Source organism: Macrobrachium nipponense, chromosome 16 (genome assembly GCF_015104395.2).
Source record: "Macrobrachium nipponense isolate FS-2020 chromosome 16, ASM1510439v2, whole genome shotgun sequence".
Taxonomy (NCBI): domain Eukaryota; kingdom Metazoa; phylum Arthropoda; class Malacostraca; order Decapoda; family Palaemonidae; genus Macrobrachium; species Macrobrachium nipponense.
The window spans coordinates 7,571,930-7,597,896 of NC_087209.1; the positions used below are offsets into that span (position 1 = coordinate 7,571,930).

Sequence of the window (25,967 nt, forward strand, 5' to 3'; positions counted from 1 at the left end):
GAAATTTTTTTATAGGATATATATACTATCTATTGAAATTTTAATTATTTGTAATTTATTTGATGCAAAGTTTGGAAAATAAAATTTTAACTCTTGAAATGACAGTATTAAATATTCGTTTGAAGAAAACAAGTAATATTTTTGTTATTTATGTAGGCATATTGATATTTTGATTGCTGACTTGGTATTTTTTTATTATTTTTATTTATTTATTTATTTTTTTTTTGCAGAAGGAGCCGAACGAAACAGGGTTTCCTCTCATTTTTTTGCGAAGCCTCCCTGAAGTAAGTTTTTATTAAAGTTTTATGCATTTTAAATTTGTGTAAATATATTTAATTCAATAGATTTTAAGAATTTTATTTAGCATTTCAAACGATATTTTTAGGATGAAAGAGAAGACTACAGCTGCCGCCTGCCTCCTACTTGTCGCCAACCTGAATGTCTACTGCCTTTTATTTATGGTTTATTTCTTAATTAGGTTATGTTTATGATATTTATAATATTTTGTTTATATTTTTACGTTCATCCCAAGAGGCTAGTGCTAAACATTGGGCCCAATTTGCACATAAACTATACTGAATTCACATCAACCGTGCATCTGATGTCTAGGCTATTTCCTTACGGTGCTCCCGATTGGCTGTTGATCAGCCAATTACAGGGCTAGAAACTCTCAGTCCCACTCGAGAGTTCACATAGGCAGGATGTCTGTTCCACCTCTCCTGAGGGATACGTCTTTCAAAAGTATCCCTCAGGAGCTGTGGAACGTACATGCTGCCTATGTGAACTCTCGAGAGAGACTGAGAATTTCCAGTTTCCAGCCCTGTGATTGGCTCATCAACAGCCAATCAGGAGCGTCGTAAGGGACGGGCCTAGACATCAGATGCACTGTTGATGTGAATCTATTATAGTAGATACCAAACCATAGGAGCGTGGTAGTAGTCTTCAGTTTTACCATTTCTACCTGTTTGTAGTTTTTAAGAGTATTAAATACTATTCACACAAGTGCATATGCTAATTGGGTGAAATACTTATTTATGTTAGGTTATCAGTGATAGAAAAGTAACGATAACTATTAGCTAGTTATTTTTAGACAGATAAGTTCATTTTAATATGGGCATCTACAGACAGGGCACAATTGTGCTGAGCTATTGTAAAGAAGCTAAAAAAAAAAATGTCACATTATTACTCATATAACACATCCTTGTAGGGGGCTAGTGCTGTCAGTACACCTCAGGTGCTACACTGTAGACGTTACTCAAGGTCCTTTTCAGTTTCCCTCCGGTCCCTATCTGCAGTTCCTTTTGTAACTTTTACTTTACCTCTGTTCATATTCTCTTTCTATCCTACTTTCTACCCACTCTTACAATTGTTTGATAATGCAACTGCAAGGTCTTCCTCCTGTCACACCCTAAGAACCTTATCACTCTTGAGTTTCTCTTTCAAAGCTGAATGACCTCATAGGTCACAACACTTGGCCTTTGACCTAAATTTTATTTTTGTACATGAACTTCCCTGACAGATATATACTTAGCTATAGTCTCCGACGTTCCCGACAGAATTTTAAATCTCGCGGCACACGCGACAGGTAGGTCAGGTGGTCTACCTTACCCGCCGCTGGGTGGCGGATGTACGAACCACTCCCGTAAGCTTGTCAGATTTTTCTCTGTCGCGGGAACGATAACAACTGTTGTCGGTTCCTCTCGATAGTTTTTCGATTCTCGCTTGCCTGGAGTTAATTTGGACTTCTTTTGGTGACGTATTCGCTTTGTTTGGCTTGGCATACGCTGATTGTGGACCGGTTTGATTTTGAGTTTGATTTTCTTTAACGATGTCTGATCTAGAATCGGTAGTTAAAACTTCGGTTTTGTTTAGGGTTTGCGTGAATGAAGGATGTAAGGTGAGGTTGCCGAAAGCTTCGGTAGACCCCACCCCCACACGGTTTGCATGAAATGCAGGGGGGGGGGGAATGAATGAATGCTGCTTTTTTTGCTAACCCCCTTGTAATGAATGTAATGGGATCTTGAATGAAGAAGAATATAAGGCTCTCTCTTCTTATGTGAGGAAGTTGGAACGTGATAGAGTGCGTAAGGCTTCCTCTAGAAGTTCTAGCAGATCTAGAATGAGTGAGTTGGATGTGGATCCTAATAGTACTAACGTAGAATTAGAACCTTCTTCCCAAAGTGGCAGCCCCGGCTCCCCGCACCGAAGCCGAAGATTCGCCTTCGGAGGCGGCAGCTCTGAAAGCCAAGAATCGTTCTATGGATCAGAAGATTCGTCAGTTGGAAGGTTAAGGAGAGTGTTAGTGATCAGTGCAGTGTCCCCAGTGTTGTGGGAGGGTGGTCTGACCGGCTCCTTAGTGCCTCTAGGCCTAGACCTCTTCCAGACTCCCAGTTCCAGTGGAGTAGGAAAGTCGAAAGCCGCAGGAGGGCTAGGGAGAGCCCCCACCGGTCAGGCGTCCCCATCGGCAGATCCTGAAGTACGCTACCCAGGCTGCCTCGGATCGCTACAAGAAGGAGCTCCTACGCCAATGCTTCTCCTCTTCGTCGTCTCCCTCTCCGAAGAGAGGTTGGAAACTCCTCCCCGGGATGCGTCGCGCCCGTTGAAGAGGGTCTTGGAAGGCTCCCTGCAGTCCTTGGCTTCTAGTCCGGAGGTTTTCCCGGAAGAATCGTCGGTGGAGGCGAAGAAACCCAAGAAATCCTGTGATCGTTCTTCTTCTCGCGCTCCGCGCTCGGCGCCTGCTTCCGAGGAAGAACAAGAAGATTCTCCTCCTACGAGAGTACTCGCGGGACTTCAAGCTCAGATCACGGCGCTAGCAGACTCTCTAGTCAGTTAGATCACGTAGGAAGAAGGACGTTTCTCTTCCGATCAAGAGATCTAGGCGCGCTCTTCAGAGGATCGTTCTCCTTCATATGGGGAGGTTTCGTATGAAGGTGGGGGCTCGCGTGAGCGCCCTCGCTCGAGTGAGCGCCCTCGCTCGCGTGAGCGCCCTCGCTCGCCTGGCTCTCTTTCGATTTCAAGACGCCAAACATCGGTAGGACGCTCTAGGAGAAAGAAGTTTTTTCTCCAGATTGGATTCCCGCTTCCGGTAAGCGCACTGCACCTGCTCATCACGCGATTTCTTCAACTCCCTCGCGTGAAACTTCTCCTCAGCAGCCTCAAGATTCTAGAAGGCGCCCTTATACAAGTAGGCGTTTCTTCTTCCAGATGTCACTCTCCTCGAGTGTCGAGGATCGTGACTTCTCTCCTGACAGGCATCTAGAGTCTGGTAGGAGTCGTGTGCATGATAGACGGCCTACCTGTTAGCCGCTCCCGCAAGGCTAGGCACCAAGAGCCTACTGCACATAGATCTCCTAGTAGGCGCTCGCCTCTTTTAAGGCGTCATACTCCTGATTATTCTCCTAGGGGCAGGACAACAAGAGTCTTTCAAGCGCCCTTCTCCGTGTAGGCGCTCTCCCGCTTCTAGGCGCACTTCTCCTGACCGTTTGTCTCTTGGTAGGCACCAGGAATCCCGGAAGCGCCCTTCTCCAAGTAGGCGCTCGTTAGTTTGAAGCGCCCTTCTCCTGAATGTTACCCTCCCTTTGTTAGACGTCAAGAGTCTCGCAAGCAGCCTTCTCCTAGTAGGCGCATTTCGCCTTCCAGTCGGACTTCCGTTGATCGTACGCAACTGGACAGGTATGGAGAGCCGCGCAAGCGCTCTGCTCTCGATAGGCGCTCGTTCTCCTGGCAGGCCGCTCGCCTCAGGATAGGCGCATAGAGTATAGTAGGCGCTCGCCTCCTCGTAAGCGCCCTGTGGATGTTTCCGAGGATTCTCGGAGTAGGAGCCCTACCTCTCCTTCGGCTGAGATTCCGTATACCTCGAAGAGGGAGTCTCATCGTAGACTTCCCAGATCTTCTCATCGTTCTCCAGTGGATGTGAACTCTTCTAAGAGAGGGCGTTCTCCAACCTCTCGCTCAACTCCTGCTAGGATCCCTTCGCACATAAGGATCTTCCGCGCTCGCCTCGAGAAGACGTCCTAGAAGGTTCGGATGAGGAACCGAACACTTCTGCTGCTGTCTCTTCTTACAAGAAGCTTACAGAGCTACTTTTACAAGTTTTTGGGGATTCCCTTACGCCTACGGCTCCTCCTTCTCCTCACTCACTTTTTTCAACGGCGAAGACAGCGAAGAGTTCTTCTTGTGTGAGGATGAAGCCAACTCTTTCTATGAAGAAGGCACTGAGGAGTTTTGGTTCCTGGATGGCTTCCAAAGAAGAAGCGGGGAAAACGATGTTCGCTTTTCCTCCTTCGAAGTTATCAGGACGCGCTGGTTTCTGGTACGAAACAGGAGAGCCCTTAGGATTGGGTCTACCGTCTTCGGCTGATTCGGATTTTTCGGCACTGGTAGATTCGACAAGGAGAACTGCCCTTAACTCTGCTAAGACGACTTGGGCAATGAATGAATTGGATCATTTGCTCAAAGGTATGTTTAGAGTGCTAGAAGTATTTAACTTCCTTGATTGGTCGTTGGAGTCCTAGCCAAGAAAATTGAAGTGCCAGAGTCAATTTCGCCAGAAGATCTTATGTGTGTTTTTGTCTTGTATGGACAAGTCGGTAAGAGATGGAGCGAGTGAAATCGCCTCCCTTTATGGGGCCGGGATCGTGAAGAAGAGGTCGGTTTATTGTTCCTTCTTAACGAAGTCGGTCTCCCATGCTCAGAGGTCTTCTTTGCTGTTGCTCCTCTGTCTACTCAGTTGTTCCCGAAACATCGAGTGCAGGACATTTCGAGGTCACTTTCGGCCAAAGCCACCCAGGACCTTTTGGCACAGTCGGCAAGAAAACCTCGCCCTTCCTTCCCTACTAAGCTAAGAAGGAAAAGGCAAGTGTTCGAGAACCCTTTCGAGGGGCATCTTCATCAAGAAACTCTACGTTTAGAGGTCGTAGACCTTCAAGAAGGGGTAAGACTTTTGCCAAGTCTGTTAAGGCCCCAAATAACTTGCAAGTCCTTCAATCAACGGTGGGCGCCAGACTCTTAGAGTTTGCAGAAGTCTGGGCCCAAAAAGGGGCGGATCCTTGGACCCTTTCTATTTTGAGGAGAGGTTACCTCATCCCTTTCGTCGAAAGACCTCCCTTGACGGCCATCCCAAGGGAACTGACGGCCAGGTACAGAGACCCCATCATGAATCAAAGCTCTCCATCTAGCAGTAGATCAGATGCTGGAGAAGGGGGCTATCGAACTAGTGACAGACCATCATTCTTCGGGCTTCTACAACCGCCTTTTCCTAGTTCCGAAGTCCTCAGGGGGATGGATGAGACCGTGTTGGATGTAAGCGCCCTGAAACTCTTCGTAGAAAAGGAAAGAAGGGTTCACGATGGAAACGCCTTCATCAGTGCTGGCAGCACTTCGTCCAGGGGACTGGATGGTTTCCTTGTATTTACAGGACGCTTACTTCCACGTACCGATCCATCCTTCCTCGAGGAAGTTTCTCAGATTCATGATGGGGGGGTTTTGGGGGGAAAATTTTTCAGTTCAGGGCTCTGTGTTTCGGCCTCTCGCGGCCCCCTCAAGTGTTCACGGGATTTTGAGGAATGTGGCTCAATGGCTTCATTTGAAAGGGGTGAGGATATCCATGTACCTCGACGATTGGCTAATAAGGGCCAATTCAGAAGATCGTTGTTTGAAGGACTTACAAGTAACTTTAGAATTGACGAAGGCTTTGGGACTTCTCGTCAATTTCAAGAAGTCATCACTAATTCCCGAGCAAGAGTGTGTGTATCTCGGGATACAGATGAACTCTCTGAGTTTTTCGGGCTTTTCCCTCGCAGGAAAGGATAGCCCGAGGATTCGAGAGAGTAACAACCTTCTTAGGGAAAGAAGTATGCACAGTGAGGGAGTGGATGAGTCTGCTGGGGACGCTCTCCTCTCTGGAGCAATTCGTTTCCCTAGGAAGGTTGCACCTGAGACCACTCCAATTCTTTCTTCATCGGAATTGAGTCGTCGTTCTCAGGATTTGACGTTCTCCCTGTCGTTATCCCAGGACATCAAGAAACATCTCTTATGGTGGACAGATCCCAACCTCTTTGCGAAGGGACTGTCTCTTCAATCACAGACCCCCAACCTGGTGTTGTTCTCCGACGCGTCGGACATGGGGTGGGGTGCAACTCTGGGAACCAGCGAAGTGTCAGGTACCTGGGTGGGGACCAGGTAGCCTGGCACATCAACAGAAAGGAGTTGATGGCTGTGTGGTTGGCTCTGAAGGCTTTCGAGCCCAAAGTCAGAAGATCGGTAGTGCAGGTCAACGCAGACAACACTACAGCTCTGGCATACATCAGGAAACAGCGGGGACGCATTCCTTCTCCCTGTACGAGACAGCAAGAGACCTTCTTCTGTGGGCCAGAAGAAAAGAGGGATCAAGCTTCTCACCAGGTTCGTGCAGGGAGAAAGGAATGTAAGAGCAGATTCTCCTCAGCAGGAAAGATCAGGTCCTTCCCACAGAGTGGACCCTTCATCTGGATGTATGTCAGGGCCTGTGGAAGTTATGGGGCAGGCCATACATAGACCTCTTTGCCACGTCAAAGAACAACAGGCTGGATCCTTACTGCTCTCCGATATCAGATCCAGAGGCAGTAGCAATAGATGCTCTTCTTCTAGACTGGAACGGACTCGACGTCTACGCGTTTCCCCCCCTTCAAGATCCTGGGCTAACCATCAAGAAGTTCGTAGAGTCCCGATTCAACGAGAATGACCTTAATCGCTCCCTTTTGGCCAGCCCAAGAATGGTTCACAGAGGTACTGGAATGGTTGGTGGACCTTCCAAGATCGCTCCCGCTAAGGAGCGATCTACTCAGACAACCCCACTTCGACAGGTACCACAAAAATCATCCTCGCTCTCAGTCTGACTGGTTTCAGACTGTCCAAAGTTTGGTCAGAGCGAAAGGCTTTTCAGCAACAGCTGCTAAAGCAATCGCAAGAGCGAGGAGACCTTCCACCTTGCGTGTATACCAGTCAAAGTGGGATGTCTTCAGACGTTGGTGCAAGAGGAAGAACATTTCCTCTTCCAGTACCTCTGTGACCCAAATTGCGGATTTCCTTATTTTCCTCAAAGAAGAATGTCATCTGGTTGTGTCAACTATTAAGGGATACCGCAGTATGTTGGCGGCGGTATTTAGGCATAGAGGCTTAAATATATCCGATGATAAGGACCTGCATGATCTTATTAGATCATTTGAAACCATTAAGCGTCCTCATGTAGTACCGAACTGGAATCTAGACGTAGTCCTACAATTCCTTGGATCGTCTAGATTCGAACCTCCTGGCTTAGCCTCTTTCAAGGATTTGACGAAGAAGGCTATCTTCCTTTTGGCCCTAGCTACAGCTAAGAGAGTGAGTGAGCTCCAAGCTATTGAGGGCAATGTAGGGTTTAAGGAAGATTCTATGGTGTGTTCATTTCTTCCAAGTTTCCTGGCAAAGAATGAAAACCCATCACGCCCTTGGCCCAGGAGCTTTGAAGTTCGTAGTTTATATTCTTTTTCTAGTAGGGGAAGAGCCTGAAAGAACTCTTTGCCCTATGAGAATTATGAAGTATTTCCTTTTAGAGAAGGAACAACTTAAGGCTAATCAAGATGTGCTTTGGTGCTCCGTAAAGGACCCCACTCGGCCCATGTCGAAGAATGCTCTTTCCTTTTTTCTGAGAAGCCTTATTACAGAGGCACATATTGCCTGTAAGGAAGATCATTTTAGACTACTGAAAGTGAAAGCTCACGAGGTGAGAGCCATCGCAACTTCGCTTGCATTCAGAAAAAATATGTCTGTGCGGAACTTGATGGAGGCGACTTTTTGGAGATGCCAATCGGTTTTCGCAAACCACTACCTACGTGATGTAAAAATCACATATGATAAATGCTTCGCCTCCTTGGGTCCTTTCGTATCGGCGGATTCGGTGCTGGGGCAGGGAGCTGAAACTTATCCTGTGTAAATTTTTTATATGTTACCCACCCTATATTTTATATTGTTGTTTTTGGTTGTCTGAAAGAGGTTGCAGGAGGCACCTCTTTTTGTCGTAATATTAACCCTTTGTATTTTGGTTAGGTGGTCTGGTGGGTTTTGGCTCCTTGCAGAGGTAGTGGTAAGGATCTGTTAGGTAAGCGGACAAGGTCCCTCTAACAGCATCCGACTTGGATTCTACCACAATAGGGGATCACATATCCCAGTGGTAGATCCGAGAGTCTTTCAGCATCAGGTCACGTCCTAGCTGTAGCTCTCCAGGCAATGCAGACTCAGAGATAGTATCTATGAAGTCTTCATCCTGAAAAGGTGAGAACCAAGGTTTTTATATCCTACAACATTAGTTGTTTCCCGTCTTACCTGTATTATTGAGCTGTCTCTTACCCTCCACCAAGGGTGCCAATCAGCTAAGTATATATCTGTCAGGGAAGTTCATGTACAAAAATGATATTGTTAAACTACAATAAAGTTTTGTACATACTTACCTGGCAGATATATACGATTAATGGCCCACCCAGCCTTCCCCTCAGGAGACAGGTGGAAGAGAAAAATCTGACAAGCTTACGGGAGTGGTTCGTACATCCGCCACCCAGCGGCGGGTAAGGTAGACCACCTGACCTACCTGTCGCGTGTGCCGCGAGATTTAAAATTCTGTCGGGAACGTCGGAGACTATAGCTAAGTATATATCTGCCAGGTAAGTATGTACAAAACTTTATTGTAGTTTAACAATATCATGTTTCCATTCCATACACGTAGAAAACACGATGAAAAATTCTGCACATTACTTCCCTTTTAAGCTGCCTTCCTGCTTATGTAAATTTGGTTTAGTGATTGTAATAGAAAATACAGCAATTGAAAAAGCTGAGCTGTCTTATGCTTTCATTTAAAAAGCCTTTCATTTCAGAAATCAAATACGACAGTGAGAATATTTGATCGCGGAGAGTACTTCACAGTACATGGACCTGATGCTGTTTTAGCTGCCAGGGAACTGTTCCACACTAATTCTGTCATCAAACTTTTGGGAGCAGGTGAGTATATCTGTCTGCTCCTGTCATAGTTATTCAATTTAATTCTGCCCTTTTTACCTTAATATGAGTTCTGTAGCCTTGCTATCAGAATGTTGTGAACTACCTGTATGTATATACATATGAGCAAAACTAGATAATGCCCAGTCCCACACTGTGTTATAGCAGCACTTTTTTTAATTAAATATTGGAGTTCTTAAGGTGCGAGTTATAAGGGAAAAAAATAGATTTTGAGAACAAACTCTTCTTGCAAGCTGCCGTTTTGACAAAGTAACTTACAGAGCTCAGATGTCGTTCCTCCAAAGTTATTTTCAGCAGTCTCCCTTCCTTCTTGCAAGTGGAAAAATAGTCTCTGGTTTAGCAATATTGTATATACCTTGATTTCTACTTTCCCAAGTCATGAGGTTGACATCCATGCAGTTGTTACTATTTACATATTAAAGTGGGTAAGAAGAGCCAAGTATATCAAAATGTATGATGGTTTATCTTTTAAAGTACAGTTTAAATTTTTTTTATTTTATTTTATTTTTTATTTTTTTTTTTTGTCTCGTCATGTGACCCCTCATTGAAAAACATTTAGCACTATCTACTATGCACCATTCAAGGCTCTTGGTAAGTGGTACCCTCCCACAGGATTTAATAAACCATTTATGATTCCAGGTGATAACAAAGTTGAGTCTGTCATCCTGAGTCGATTGAATTTTGAGTCCTTTGTTCGTGATCTGCTTCTTGTTAAACACTACCGAATTGAGGTCTATAAGCAAAAGTCTGGCAAGAATGATTGGGAGGCTGAATACAAGGTATGTATTTGCAGCACATAACTTTTCATTTCTTATTCGTTTCACTAATAAGCTGAAGAGGCAGCGGATTCAGGAATAAAGAAGGTAGTCACTATCCAGTTCATCCTCTAAAATGCTGATTCAAAGATGAACCTGGTGCAAAAAACTTAATTCTTACTACTGTTTTGTACAACTACACAGGAGATTCATTAACTGTGTATTGATCATCTAAATTCAGTTACATTCCTGTAGAACTGGCATTGGCTGGTGTGTTCAGCGTGCTTGTTTACTGTAAGGTTAGGGGTGGTGAGACACTGAATTACTTTCGGTTTGGCTCCCTTTTATCAATAATGCTGTAGATATAAATGAAGGAAAGTGAAGCTTTGAAAAAAATAATGACTTCCGAATTTCAAACTTTTAATGTATTTGAGAAAGAGTGAACTTATGGTCTTGGATGTGGAGTGTGCCTCTTCTATAGTCCAATGCATACAGAACTGTTAAATTCTTTTGCCATAAACATGTATTATAGTGGTGGGGGTACCCATTTTAATATCTCATGTAACAGCTCACTGCTTTGTAATAATAATGTATTGGTTTCTTTCAGGCTTCACCTGGCAATTTATCCCAGTTTGAAGAAATCTTGTTTGGGGGAAGCAGTGAGCTACATGTTACAACAGGTGTCATGGCTGTAAAATTGGCTAATGAAAGTGGACAGAGGGTAAGTGTGCAAATACTTTGCAGCAATTGGAATGTAATGGTGTATGTGGATTACCACCATTCATCCTGTATATTCTTATCTTTTTTAACATTTCAGCTTTCCAGCTCAAACAAAATATCTGTCTGTTAGATGTTCATAATTCCTTCTGCTGACTCAAGTGATAAACTCTAAAGCTCTAATTAAAGAGTTTATTGAATGAAAATTTACATGAACTTTGCTTCTTTAAAATTGGTATTGTGTGCTTAATTAAGATGTACAAGCGACGAAGGTAATTACTAATTACCACAGGAATGTTTTGATGGATGAACAAGTCAAGTATCAGTCATGGAGTAGTATAAAAAAAACTGAGAATTTGGATTTATAATTTTTTTTTATGAGAGACTGTAACCTCTCTACTTATCAGATGATTTATGGATTTGGTCATTTGTATGAAGGAGAGCTAAAAGGCATTTGCATTGATTATTTTGTAATCAGTAAAGCTTCATTGCATATTCTTCTGTATTTGCAAGTTTGTGTGTTGAAGTAAGCATGTAACATTTTGAAGGCTTCATTGACACTATGTTTTGATAATTGTGTGGTAGGGGACAAATTTATTCCATGTAGCTAATGGTAATTCTGTTTTCAGAATTATCATCTGTTCTAAAGTATAAATGTAGATTTTTTTTTACGTTTAGTTTGTTAGGTACAATAATTTAGCCAGATCATCAACTGAACAAAACTACTCAAATTAATTTTGGTTTTTATTTAGTTGATTGTTGCAGATCTTAAATTTGCCCTTCTTATCAGATTGTCGGAGTTGGTTACGTGGACACAGCGGGAAGGGTCATGACTGTCTCAGAATTCACTGACAATGAAGCTTTCAGTAATTTAGAGGCTCTGATTGTTCAGCTTGGACCTAAAGAATGCTTAATTGCACAGGGTGATTTGGGCCCAGGTGGAGTGAAGCTGAAACAGGTGGGTGATACTTGCTAAATCCAGATTTACCATCTTCCTAAATATTGTGTAAGTTTTGACATAATTATATATATATTCTACTTATTCAGGACTTTGTATTATTTACAAGAGTAAGATGGTATTAGATGATATTTGAAGTGTGCTTTTGGTTTTTTGAGTCACTTGCAAGTCATCATAAGTATTATGTTTAAATGCCTGCATATGGAATTAGGAAAATACTGAAAGGGGAGAGGTGACAATTGCATTTAAAAGAGGAGAGGTTTTCAGTATGGATGCCAGAGTTTGGTTCCCTGCTCTATGTGTGTAAGGTGTACTAAGGCAGTAAAAACACGTGTTCAGCCCTTGGCTGATCTTACCTAGTCCATGGTTTAAAATTTCATTGTTAGTACAGGAAAATCATCCTTTTAGGGAATACCATGGATTTCTTAAAGCAGAAGCTTCATTGAGAACTTGTAAAAGGTCCAACTCTGGAAGGGTAAGCAGAATAAAAAGCTTAATGATTATGGGTGGTGATGTAATTTAGATATAAGATTTTATGTTAATGAAGTTATTCACCCTCCAGCCTTTCCCAGTGACATGCTCAGAGCATTTTTTAAAAATTTTGCCTGCTGATGGAATGAAGGATAATGAGTCTTTGAAAATATGACTTGTTATTTACTTTGCGTCATGAAATATTCTTACTCTGTTCCTTCTTATATAGTATTTGTTTTCCTCTCTCTTAACGGCATAAGTCTCCTGTACAGATAAAATGAATATAATAGTTTACATCTTTTAGTTTTTTTAATATTGCTGGCTGTGAAGTGTTTTATTTTAGTAACTATTAATTTACTAACACATTTAACATCCCAGGTACTTTCAAGAAGCAATATGCTCGTCACTGAGAGAAAAAAGGGTGAATTTTCAGTGAAAGACGCAGACCAAGATCTGAATCGTCTCTTGCGGGGAAAAGACACCGGCTCTGTTGCAACAAGACCAGAATTTGATCGTGTTGTTGCTCTTGCAGCCTTAACTGTAGTGATCAAATACCTGGAGGTAAGGAGTAACCTTGCTGAAATGCTACATAATTATTGATTCTCAGTCATACCTGAGCATTCCCAATGTATTGTTAAGTCATTGTGTTATAGAAAATTATTTGCCTTTGTTCATTTTTTCTTATGTTAGGAAGCCAGTTTTTTGGTGTCTAAAAGTCATATTGTACACTTGTTTAACAAAATATTTTGTATTATTAAATGTTACATATTCTCAAGCCAAGTGTTAACTACATTGTATACATTTGGTTGAAAATTTTAGAAAAATGTTATTGTATTATGCCAGTCATCAGATCCCCTAACCATCATGATGGAAGTAGCCAAACTGTCTGAGATTTTGTGCCAAAGTAACCACCATGTTACTGATTTCAAGTTTTACTCAGACTTGAACCCATGAATTCCTTTGAATTGCAGTAAGTGATTCCGAAGAAATCCCGTCTTTTAAGTGACAATATTTTTCAGCTTCTTAGCGATGAATCGAACTTTGGCCAGTTTGGCCTCTCCCAATATGACTTGAGTCAGTATGTGAGAATAGATAGCGCTGCAGTCAGAGCACTTCACGTTGAGCCAATGGGAGAAACGCTTGAGGTGTCTGGTGGATCTTCCAAAACACATACCATTCTTGGCCTTTTGGACAAATGTCGAACACCGTTGGGTCATCGTCTTCTTGCTCAGTGGCTTCGGCAGCCTCTCATTGACATTAACAAAATAGGTATGTCGAATGATTCTCATGTTTTAGAGAAAATGCTGTTTTAAGAATTGCCAAATTCAATTTAGAATATATAAATATCTCAAGAAATGCCTAACAGTTTTTAAGGAAGTATTTGTAGCACAGCTTGCTCTTTTAAAATAGTTTTAATTCTTGAGACTGATCTCTGCATTGCCTGAAATTTAATGACTATTTTTAAAGCAACCAGATCATATCTTAAAAGTAATCAGATCATATTTTAAAATTTAAATTTAAACATAGATACCCAAGTCTTGAATAGTCCTTGCTGCCATTGACAGAGGAGCGCCAGGACCTAGTTGAAGCTCTGGTATCGTCAGTTGACTTACGTCACAGCCTTGGAGAAGAACACCTTAGAAGTATTCCTGATCTTCATAGGTTGGCACGAAAATTGACTCGTAAGGCAGCAACACTACAGGATTGCTATAGGTCAGTACAGCAGAGATATAGTCAACTTTGATAGAGTATATTTTTATTTACAGGTATTAGGCATTCACTCAGTCTTAATTCTTTTTTTAGGATGTCTCACTGTGCAGGGCCTCATACAGGATAAATGTCCCTGTTTAGCATTACCCTCAAATGTAAGGGCCTTATAGATACGGCAGGTTCTTATGTTTGTAGAAGTTCTTTGAATGTGTATTTTTTTACTTTATAAACCTTTCAGCCAATACCCAAAAGATCCTTGTGAAATGTACACTGGATATCAAGGAAAAATAAATATAAAGTTGTAGAAATTTAAAGTTATTCATATCTGCATAATTATAGAGGAATGTTAATGCAGTACAGTTTTGAGTTATTCACCAGTAGAACTATGGAAAAAGCAGAAACAGACACCAGTCTCTAGCTTAGGCACTACAAGGTCATGTGTACATGAAAATTTATCAGTGACTCAGTTGGGAGTTGAACAAGGGACCAGTGAAGCAGACATTAACTAATGATACCACTGAGCCACCCCAACCCGTAAGTCCTTACTAAGTAAGCCTTAAAACTTATTATGTCTTTCATGGAAGTACATTTCTTTTTCCAGGTTTTATGTTTGTGTTCAGCGTTTACCCAGCATGTGTGAAGCTATTGCAAAATATGAAGGTCCCCATGTAACGTCTTTAGCAGCAGTGTTTACGACCCCTCTTCAGGTAAATCACTTTGTGCTTGTTCTGCTTGAATTCCAGAGCCTATTGCTTAAGGAAATCACAAAGTCTATCTTCCTTTAATTGCATTCAGATGTTTTAAAAATTATTATAGCTTCTCAAATTGTATTGCGTTATAGGATTTTGAATTAGCTTTCTGTTTAAGTGTATAGTAATGCTGCTAGCAGATCAAATTTTCCTGTAATTTACCTAGCATTTATCTTGGTGAGTAAGGTATACAGACTTTTTTTTTTTTTTTTTTTTTTTTTTTTTTTTTTATGCATTCTTTAACTATGCAATGAAGAGGACATTGTTCATAGAATATGTTCACTCCTGTACTAAAAAGTAAGGTACTGGAGTTACAAGTTACATGTTTTAAATGTTAAGTCATTCCCGAGACACTTGTATACATTATTTTTTACCTTATAGGAACTAATATCCGACCTCAGTAAGTTCCAAGAGATGATTGAAACGACTGTTGATTTGGAACAAGCCAAGTTGGGAGAATATGTTATCAAGCCAGATTTTGACGACAAACTTGGAGGTGAGATTCCTTTTAATTATCTTTAATGCCTCCTTGGTCTTGAACTCCAAACAGCTACAGCACCATTTAAAAATGTATGAATGTTTACTTGAACATCTTATCCATATGCTTAAATAGTCCAGTAAGTGTACCCTTTCTGTATCTTTTGGCCATTCATTTTCTACTTTCCCTGATAAAATACAATAATCTTTAAGTTAATCTTGATGAAGCAGAAGGAAAGGAAGCATGAAATAAATATTATAGCATGTATCATTAAGGAACAGACATTAGTAAACAAAAGCAGACAAGCAAATCATGTGTACACTTAGACCTGGAATTATACTTGTGAAATGCTCATGAAAAAAAGAAATAGATTTCAACACTTATTTTTTTTTTTCCACTGCTTGTGATTTACACTTGATAGTAAACATGCTAAGAAAATGAGAAAATAGTGTGGTAGAGGTGATGCTGCAGTTTGTTGCTGTTGGCCAGCTTGACAAAAGTATCACACCAGATATCACAAATGCAGGAACAGATCAAAATTGAATGTTTATATGGTTTGCACATCACTGTATTACCATCGTTACATTGAAAATGTTTAAAACACAGCCATAAATTGGAGAGCTTATGTGATTAATGTTTGAATCTTAGCTCAGTTTTGTTTGATAGATGATAAAGAAATTTTTCATGCTGGTTTTATTTGCAAAATTATTTGCCAGTACATTAAAAGTCATTATTTACAATACATTAAGTCATCTAGAATTTCAAGGAAAAATAAGGATTATATCAGATATAAGAAATCCCTTATTAATAAATTATTACTAAGTTCATACAGTTCATAACTTAGTTGCTACAGAGATACCAGTTCAAACACCTCTTTCCTTTCAGTGCTGCGGGAGAACATGGACGATTTGGAAAAGGATATTCAGAGTCAGTTTAGAAAGGCTGCTAGTGACTTGGGCCTGGAAGCAGGAAAATCCATAAAACTGGAGTCAAATGCACAACTTGGATATTTCTTCAGAGTCACTTTAAAGGTAAGTAGAATTTTAAGCACATTGGGAAAAATTTATGTCTGGAAGGTTCAGTTACTGAGCTGTTCAGGCATAGAACTTGCTGATTTATAGGTCTACTGAGAAATAAACAGTATCTAATACAGTACCCATACATAAAGAGTACCATGTAATTGTAATGAAATACCCAGTACTGAGAGAGAAACAGTATCTAATACAGTACCCATACATAAAGAGTACCATGCAGTTGTAATGAAATACCCAATACATAGGAGTTATCAGTTTCACATTGCAGGATCCTTTTGGCACACAACTACATTGCTTTTAGCCTTATTGGTCTTTTAACACCTAAATTTCACACTTCTTTAACTGTATCTTGCTTCATCTACCTTCCATTTAAGAAAAAAAAGTCTTCAGATGAGTAGAAATTTTGTGCTGTTTTTCCAGGTAAACTTTTTTAATCTTAGTAACAATAACAGGATCCATTTTCAGTCCTCACATTTCATATACTAACCAGTCCTTTTGAGTGAGTTTTATCGATTTACAAACAGTGTAATTGAATTAAATAGCAAATTCTGTTAATAGTTTACCAGAATTTATGTATATTTTTTTATCTTAAACAGGAAGAAAAAGTCTTGCGTAATAATAGGAGCTATCGAATGATAGATACAAACAAAGCTGGTGTGAGGTTCAGAAACAGCGCCTTGGAAGATTTGAATAACCAACACACCTCTTGTCGAGAAGAATACGGATCACATCAGAAAGTTGTAGTTAATGAGATATTAGGCATTGCTGGTAAGTTTTAATGTGGTATTCATTATGTGCAGTCTTCAAAATTTTGAGCCTACAGTGGGCCTTTCAAGGAGCATTTAAACTGCTCTTAGTAGTCTTGGTCTAGAGAAATGCTGTAAAGGATTGACAAGGTATTTTGATGTAGCACCCTATAGCTGAAATTTGAAAATACCAAATGTCTCCATACTTTTTAAATATTGACTGAGTGAATATCTTGATTTTAACAAGTATACCCTCCTTTGTTTGATCATATTAGATAATGTCGTTGTGTTTTAGTAACTAAGGTTTATTATAGCATTATATTACAGTAGTATCCTAATTCACTTGACTTTTAGTGTGGGTGCTCATATCACAAAAAGGAAATTTTGTATTGTCATCTCTTAGTGCACTTGGTTTAGAGAAAAAGTCGTAAGAACGGAATAACCTAGACATCAAAGTTGTGTTGTACATCCAGTCGATGAGTATAGAGTGAATTAATCTTGTATGAATTTATTCATGAGGACTCGATACATTCTAATATTTTCAGCCGGATATGTTGAAGTTATTCAGCAGTTTGGACAAATTATTGCAACCCTCGATTGTGTTTTCGCCTTGGCTACAGCAGCTGTATCAGCACCCATTCCTTATGTGCGACCTAAGCTTTTACCCAAAGGCTCTGGTGTGATGAAGTTGAAGGGATTCGACATCCTTGTTTAGAACTTCAGGATGAGATTTCTTACATTCCAAATGATTGTACCTTAAACGAAGGTAATTGTGTATATATTTTTCTATGTTAGTGCATGGACTTTTGAAGTATGTAGTCTTGTTATGCTTTATTTGATTTTTATATTTTTGTGACTTTAAAGTCTCCTCATGTGATATTTTGAACTGGTTTTTATAGTATAGTACCCTTGGATATTCAAAACAGATGGTGGACTCTTTCACATAATTACCGGGCCAAACATGGGTGGTAAAAGCACATACCTCAGATCGGTTGGAGCAGCAGCACTGATGGCTCAGATTGGGTCTTTTGTGGCTTGTGATGAAGCTGAGATTTCTGTGTTGGACAGTATACTGGGTAAGATTAAGTTTTATATGTATTTTTTCTTATGTGTTATTTATATAGGGAGAAAGCTCTAGATTCATATTGTTAATATGATGAGACAGAAAATGAGGAAACATATTTTTCGAGTAACTACACTTAATTGGTTAATTTGAAAGAGCTTTAATCGGAGGAAATTTTTTAAAAACTAAAAAAAAATGTACAAAACAAGAGAAAATAATCTGAGGGCAGACAGAATGTACTAAACCTTAATAAGAGGCACCATTACGAAGTCGTACTTTTATTTGTCCAGTTCCCCTTTGCTATTGACAGTCCATCGTAATGTTTGCATTTACTGTCCTTGTACTTTTCTTTCATCAGTGCAAGGCTTTTTGTGAGTTGTGGGCTGTGTTGAAATTCTTGAAAAAATAAATTTTTCTCACCATGGTATAAATGTATAAATGCAATACTTTCAGAAATAGAAAAAAAATAAAAAACCTTTCAAGATAATATAATTTGGATGGTAGTGCATGCAGTGTTTACAATGCTAATTTAATTCTGAGTTTTACAACTGATGGGTTGTTTTTTTTTCAGCAAGAGTTGGTGCTGGTGACTGTCAGTTGAAGGGAGTTTCAACGTTTATGGCAGAGATGTTAGAAACAGCAACTATCCTACGAGTAAGATTTTAAAAATTTTGTTAACTGTTTAGGTTGGTGCCTTTTGGACTAAATTTTACTCTTTCACAAAATATTTTACTTCTGTCACAGGGATGGCTGTTTCATGTCATTACATATGTACATTGCACTACAATGTATTCATTTTAGGGGGTTTACAAATTAGTATGTGTCAAATGTGTCTCACTTTACATGGTAGTAAAGGTTCATTGCAGTGTCCCGTTGGTCTTACCTTCATTGCTCTCTGCATTTGATTTTTCAGCTGTTCTTTTATTTTTTATTTTTCTTCTTCTTCTTCTTCTTCTTCTTCTTCTTCTTCTTCTTCTTCTCCCTACTTAGTTGCTTGATTTCTTCAGCTCAGTTTTGTTCGACTCTTTGGCTCCTTTTTTAAACATTTAATGCTCCAGATAATCCTTATGAGAGTCCAGCAGTATGACTCAGTTTGTTTAGCTAATTTGCTAGCAAGTATTCAATCTGTGAAAATCAATCTTTATGCTAGAGATTAGACTCATAAAAGAATGTGCAAAGAACATTAAGCTTTAAAAGCTCACAAAACTGGAGGTACTAAATACATTACTGAAAATGAAGAAGTAATAAATATCTCTGATAAGGGCCAAGGAAAGGTTACTCTATATAAGATGATATAATAAGGACTTTATGAATAAAAAAAGAAACGTTTTGTACTGTGACCACTCATCAGAGCACAAGGAGGTTATGGCAATGGAGTCATTTTCTTCTTTTGTGTGTATTTGAGTAGCTTGTACTGTAAGCATGTATCTTTCAGTAGGGCTGAATGAACTATTTGTTGATTAGATATATACATTATTTTTTTTTTTATTCCAAGTCTGCGACTAAAGACTCCCTGATCATCATTGATGAGTTAGGGCGAGGAACGTCAACTTACGATGGCTTTGGTTTAGCTTGGGCAATATCAGAGTGAGTACTTTTTTTTAAAAACTTTTAGCATAAAAATTGCATGTTTGGTGCTGTATAGCTACATGAGTTGGCACGGAAATATGTGAGCTTAGTCCTTCCCTAAACAAGTAATGAAAAGGGTAATAGCAGGAAACAAGCATTAGAGACCAAGAGGAGGAATATTTGTAAAAGACAAATACAGATCTAGCAAAGTTTATATCCAGTACTGTACATACATTCCTTCCCTCTTCATGGTTGACCGCTGGTATTAAGAATAATTCAGAATTGTCAAGTTTATTTAGTGCAATTGAATTTATTTCTTTTTATTAAGTAGTTTTACATTACATCAGTGATATGGTACAGCTTGCACCATAGTACCTTGGCTTTTAATCATGAAAATTATTTTCCCAAGGATTTATTTACTAAAATTAACTTTATTTTTTATTTCACAGGTACATAGCTAAAGAAATAGGAGCCTTTTGTCTATTTGCTACTCATTTTCATGAACTTACCAGTTTAGCAGATGAAGTTAATTCTGTGAAGAACTTTCATGTGACAGCATCTACCTCTCATGGTTCCCTTACTTTATTATATCAGGTAATACTTAACAGGTATTTATTGAATTGTGTAACAGAAGATACAGTTAAACTGTATCTTCTCTGTGTATTATACTGTAATTTGTTAATGCTTAACTGATTCAGTTTATTAAACTGACCTCAGGTGCTCTTGTTAAAGATTATTTTTCTTAGGTGAACATAAGTTCTCCTTTTTCCGTAGTTTTGAGAATATTAAACAATTGGTGTTACACCTTATGAGACATGCTTAACACATGGACAGAATGATGATGAATAAATAGACTAAAAGAAAAAATGTGGGAACTGAGAAGTCAGGTGAAAAAAGGTGGTTTGGCAAACTGTTAGCTAAAAGAGCTTCTTAAAGCGATCAGTGGAAACAAATGAAAGAAGACATTCAAAGGGCAGCAGAAATTGTATGTGGTGTGATGTCAAGAGGAGGGATATAGAGGAAGAGAGACACAGTGAGATTGCAGATATACAAATGGAACTAGCAGAGAAGAGAACCTTCAAGCTGTGGCAGAGGAGAGACAAGGAAGAGGATCCTCAACATAGTAAAGGAAAAAAGAAAATAATCTCAGCCAGTGAAGTTTGTAAGGAAAGATAGACATTGTGAAAAGGGCATGTATATAACAGATGAAAATTGAATGAATGATGCTGTATTTTGAAAATTCTGTAGAATGCAGTAATTGTATGTGAACTAGAGTATATTGAAATGATAGATGAATCAATAGAAAATACAGGAGCTAAAGGATCCTCAAGAAGAGGATAGAATAGAATGCCACAAGACTCAGCAAGGAAAAAAAAGTAAAAATGCATGACGAAGAGAGTACTATATAGTTAAAATTAAGTAAAGTATATCATTGTTTAACCAGACCACTGAGCTGATTAACATCTCTTCTATGGCTGGCCAGAAGGATTAGGTAAATAGGACCTACAGCTTATTGTGGGGTCCGAACCACATTATATTGAGAAATGAATTTCTAATCACCAGAAATAAAATCCTCTGATTTCGCATTGGCAGAGCGTGGAAGTGAACTCTGACCACCTAATCAGTAGGCGAGCAAATAACCTACGAAAAAAAACAACTAATTGCTGTTCCTAGTTCAAATAGAATATGACCTTTCATTTAGTGAACTTTGTGTAACCTGCAGAAATTCATTTCCATAACTGAAGCGTTTAATCATGTTTCTTCATAGAATAAATTTTGTTTTTAGGTTCGTCCAGGAGCCTGCGATCGAAGCTTTGGTATACACGTAGCCAAGCTAGCCAACTTTCCTGATAGTGTGATTGAGGTATGATGGGTATTTTGAAATTGCCTTTGCATGTTTCTTTTACAAATGCCATATTTAAAAATATTGAACCTTGTAGATTAAAGCAAAAGTACTTTTTTTTGTAATTCCCATTAGTTAAAGTTATTCCATTTCTGAACCACAAGTGAGGTCATTATTGGCAATTTTTTTCAAAATATTTGTTATTCTATGATGATCATTGATACTGGCAGTATATTTTATTATTCACTCATATGGAGATTGTATGAAACTAAAAGTGAAATGATAAAGTTGTAGACAATTGGCTGTAAACTTTATTTTTATATTGCAGTATTTTGGAAACTGCAGAAATTATTAAACAAAATTTTTACATATTTCTCTAGTAGGAATACTGTAGGTACCTGATTTTTAGTGGTCTCTGTTACCCTTTTTCAGTAATTTTAATTATAATTTTGTTATATTTCATCATGAAATTAAAGCTAGAATTGTACAAGAGGATAAGAGGTTTTCTTATGGTCATTGTTTTTAATTTCTTATATGTATTGTTTTTTACAGTATGCAAAGAGAAAAGCCGGCGAACTGGAAGACGAATTCTGTGGTGAGGATGATGATGAATCAGAAGAAGCTGTGAAAAGAAGGAAGGTAGAGAAACGTGTAAGTACTAGTGGAGTCTTTTTGACATTCTTCAAATCTGGTTCAGCATTAGTTTTTTAGGATGTATAAATTTATTGTCAGAAAATGAAATTAAAACTAGATTTAATATCAGCCTTAGGTGGCTTCTAGCAGAAGTTAGCCTTGTTTTGAATGTGGATGAATTTTTGAAGTTAGTCTATTTTTCTATATTTTAATTTTTTAATGACTAATATTGTAATTATATCTAAAAATTATGTTAAAGACAAAATAGAAATGACCATTAAACTGTTTTCTGCATTAACTGCTGCAATATTTAATGTTGACATGAAAGTATACATAACTGAATCGGCAAGAATAGAAAAGTTCTTACATTTTTAAGGGTTTGCAGTATTGGAGACTCCACAATACATGGTTTGATATGCAACTTTTTAAAGGTTCACCTCCCCTGTTATCATCTTTTGAAATTATTTATTAAGTAGAGTTGCTATGGTCAGTTGTCACAATTGTTATGGAAACAGTTGCTTGGTGGTTATCATTGATGAAGAGGATACACAACGTGTACAAGGGATACATTACTGAGAGAAAGTAATTACCAAAATAAATTTGTGAAGTATGAAAGAATATAGATATCAGCAAATAGTGTGTGTTTTACATTTATTTTATTTAATTCAATAGATATGTATATCATAGAGTTCTTGAGGTCTCAAATTAATGATCCGAATAAAGTAGACTCATTTGGGATATGTATAGTAAAGTTACTTGTTCTGTAGGGCAATAGGTGAATTTTGCTTCAGTATTTCAGTATTTTTACGTATTGTCCTCTTGTCTGACTTTTTTCCAGGAGGGAGAAAAATTGATAGAAACCTTCCTCTCCAAAGCCTCAGCCTTGCACAAGGAAGGGGTTGACGATGAAAAGTTACAGCAGGAAATCGGCAAGTTGAGGCAAGAAGTGCTTTCTACGAATAACACCTATATATCTCATTTATTGTCTCGTGAGACCTGACTGAAGTAAATATCTCGAAGCATTGTTCGTTTGCTGTAATGCTGCCAAAAAGGTTTTTAAGATTAAGGTATTTGCAGTACGTGTAGTTCCACGTGCTAGTATGTTTGTATACTTGATTTAAAAGAAAATAACTATGTAATACTGTGAAACTCTTGATTTATTAACCTTTATGTCTTTAGAGACAAAAGCCGCTTGAAGTCTTAGGGTGGGGTTTCTGATCATAACTTGGAAATCGGAAATAATTCCTCTTGGGTTTGAGGAGACATTTCTAAGACCCCTCAGTTCTTCTGCATCCATAACATAAAAGGCTCACTTTAGTGTTCTGTAAACTGGAAGATACCATAGTTATATGCATATATATATATATATATATATATATATATATATATATATATATATATATATATATATATGTAAGTATGTATTCTATGTTGCTTTTATCTTCTTCTTTGAAATATTTTCCCTTCAAAATATTGACTTCATTTTAGGAGAAATGACTTATTGGGTATATGTTAATGACTTGGGATGGTAAAAGTGCTATGCCCTTTAACAGAGTTTGTAGCAGAGAATTGAGGAGCGTAAAGGGATGAACATCCCTTAAATTATATATTATATATGTTTGCTATAGAATGTGGAGCAGAAATTGATAGCATTCATTCATCTGCATGGTGTAAAGATCACCAGGTGACCCTGGGTCGTCATATTGCCCCCCCCCCCCAAAAAAAGGAAAGGCATTTACATTGGCATTCATATTACTGTATATAGAAAAGTATTTTATCAAAATGAAATATTAAAGGGGGCCACTGTATTATGGCTTACCCAAAAATAAAAGAAAATTGGAAATGGCAGAGAAGCTGTGTACAGTAATGGGTAGCAGTATTATGCATGGTGAAATACACAATAAAATTCAGTTAGAATGTTGGGAAACAGGGCACAGGATGAAAGTATGTCAGCAGAGTAAACCATTTAAAAAAAGTGTGGAGGACACTTGTATGTAGTTACCCAAGAATAAGGTAGAGAGAACAAGGAGAAAATGTACCGAGTATTTTGGTAAAATTTAGACAAAACTGAGTGATACGAGAACAGAAACGGTACTAATGGTCAACTTAAATCATTAATAATAAAGCTGTTGTCTTTGAAGTAGTAGTAGTAGTTATGGGTCGAGGCAATGCCTTTGCAACGGGCCATCTCATCTCAAGTTTTTTTTTTATTTTTGTTTATTTGTTGAGCTCTCCTTTTTTTCTCTCTTTTTTTCCACATCAAGTATATGGTTTCTTTTCTTATTTCGTTGTTACTCGTTGAGAGATTGAAGGCACAAGAGTTAATAATTTTACTGTATGAGACGACGTAGCCTTGCCCCTTAGGGAGAGCTAACGAGAGTGTAAAGTATATCTAAAAGAGGAAAAGGTTACAATGGAACGGATGAGAGCATTAATAGCTCTACTGATGAATGGAACAGTGACAGACAATATTTTACAAATTATTGAAGAATAGCATAAATGTATTAAAGAAGTTACAAAGGTGTATGTTAGGATTGTAATTGTGATTCATATATTTGTAGATGAGTGTAGCTGTATTTTTCTATTCGTGCTAATGAGCGGAACATAATGGCAGAGTATTAGAGCTCTCGGGCGTTACAGAGAAGCAATACTGAAACAGACATTTATAAGACAAAAATAGAGGCGTAATTGACCTTCAGCAACCATATGCAGAAAATGAGTTATATTGTTGGAAAGTTCCTGTTTAAAGAACATAATGAAATAAGAAAAGGGACCTTAAATCAGATGTAGGGAAAAAAGAGAAAAAAGAATTATTAAAGAGCTTAACGAATAAAATACCGCATACGACTAAGAGGCGCCGTTGCAAAGGCATTGCATCGACCCGTAAACAACGATCAAGGCGTTTATGGGCGCGAACGCCCTTCAATTCACTGAATTCAGCCAAAGACAAACAACGTGCGCTTTGGGCGTCGCAAATAAAAAATATTTAGTTATTTTAAATGTGAAGAAAAATGTATCCAGCTTTTAGAACCGCCGTGGAGGCGATGCTCAAGAACTGGAATGCTTTACAGGTATTATTATATAATTTCAATTTTATCCGGCTATTTGAGACGAATTAGGAAGTAGGCCTTTTTCTAAGTCACTTTAACGAATTCTAAGTAGGCCTGTGCCATGTGACAGTGACAGATCGATAAAGCTTATCTTAGGTTAGTAAGGTTAAAGTTTAGGTAGTTTCCTGATAATTTTTTTTATAATAACTTGGGTCATTGGTTTGTGTTTTATTATACAAATGCAGAAAACCTTCATTACCGGAGGCCTAGCCTAATGTAGTGTAGGTGAGAGGATTAAAGAAATTTACAAAAATACTTTTGAGGAATTTACCGTCATCTTGCGTTCATCCCCAACGGACAGGTACTATAAACACAGCGTCCTGCGGACCTGGTATTTTATTGCATTCTATAGCAGGTTTAGGAAACAACCAAGTGGACTAGCTGATCCAGTCTTGCCCGCCTGTTGATCCACCCTCAGAAAAAGTACTTTTAACGTCCTGCCACCGGAGATGGGCGCCAACCATGAGTCATTGATGGTGGGAGCAACACCTTGAGACCTCCACTTGGTCGTTTCCACTTTTCTGTTGACAAGACGGCTTGAAATAGCCTAGACCTGCTTGTATTTTAATGCATTCTAGCAGGTATTGCATCTTTTCCTCATGAAATGGAGGGGAAGGTTGATGATTAGTTTGGTAATTACCCACTACGTAGTTATTATTAATAATAGGCTACATTTTTCTAATTGCAGTTCGCAGTTCAGCAACAGACAGGTGGCCCGCAGAGCAAGGAGATAGCTGATTGGATGGTGGGAGTAGTGGAGCAGTTCTTTTATGAGAATGGTGAGGGAGTCAAATATTTTTTGGATGCTAGGTATATCAAGATGTAATTTTCTCTCGTGTGTGTTGAAAGTCAATTAAATTGTTTTTCTGCACTACAGGAGATTCAGTTTCTGTTATTAATGACCGAGCTAGTTGATGTTTATGCAATTGATTTTAAATTGTTTCTAGTCATCAAGGTGTCCTAACAGAAATGTTGAAAAAACTCATGTGAATTCATTTTCTCTCAAGGGAAAATAATCGATCTCTTATTTTATCATCGTCAGAATAACATCTGTAAAGCATTATAGGAGTAGTGGTATAATTTTTCAGACTTATCCTTTCGATA

The 25,967-nt window shown here is 38.6% G+C and overlaps 1 protein-coding gene and 1 pseudogene across 1 annotated transcript; one reads left to right on the plus strand and one right to left on the minus strand.

Annotated features, from left to right (window-relative positions):
* The window catches only part of LOC135195255 (DNA mismatch repair protein Msh2-like), a 54,492-nt pseudogene that overhangs the window by 26,715 nt on the left and 1,810 nt on the right, over nt 1-25,967 (minus strand).
* LOC135195559 (DNA mismatch repair protein Msh2-like) lies at nt 264-22,902 on the plus strand (the record flags this gene model as incomplete). The annotated part of the gene is given in 21 exon segments (XM_064221837.1): nt 264-284; nt 8,886-9,009; nt 9,667-9,806; nt 10,390-10,503; nt 11,290-11,457; nt 12,307-12,489; nt 12,948-13,197; nt 13,494-13,641; nt 14,240-14,345; nt 14,769-14,883; nt 15,751-15,896; nt 16,496-16,667; nt 17,191-17,331; nt 17,334-17,411; nt 17,572-17,721; nt 18,280-18,362; nt 19,204-19,295; nt 19,727-19,871; nt 21,064-21,141; nt 21,673-21,771; nt 22,592-22,902. Coding segments are annotated over 21 exon segments (2,715 nt in total), but the record flags the coding sequence as incomplete, so codon positions are not given.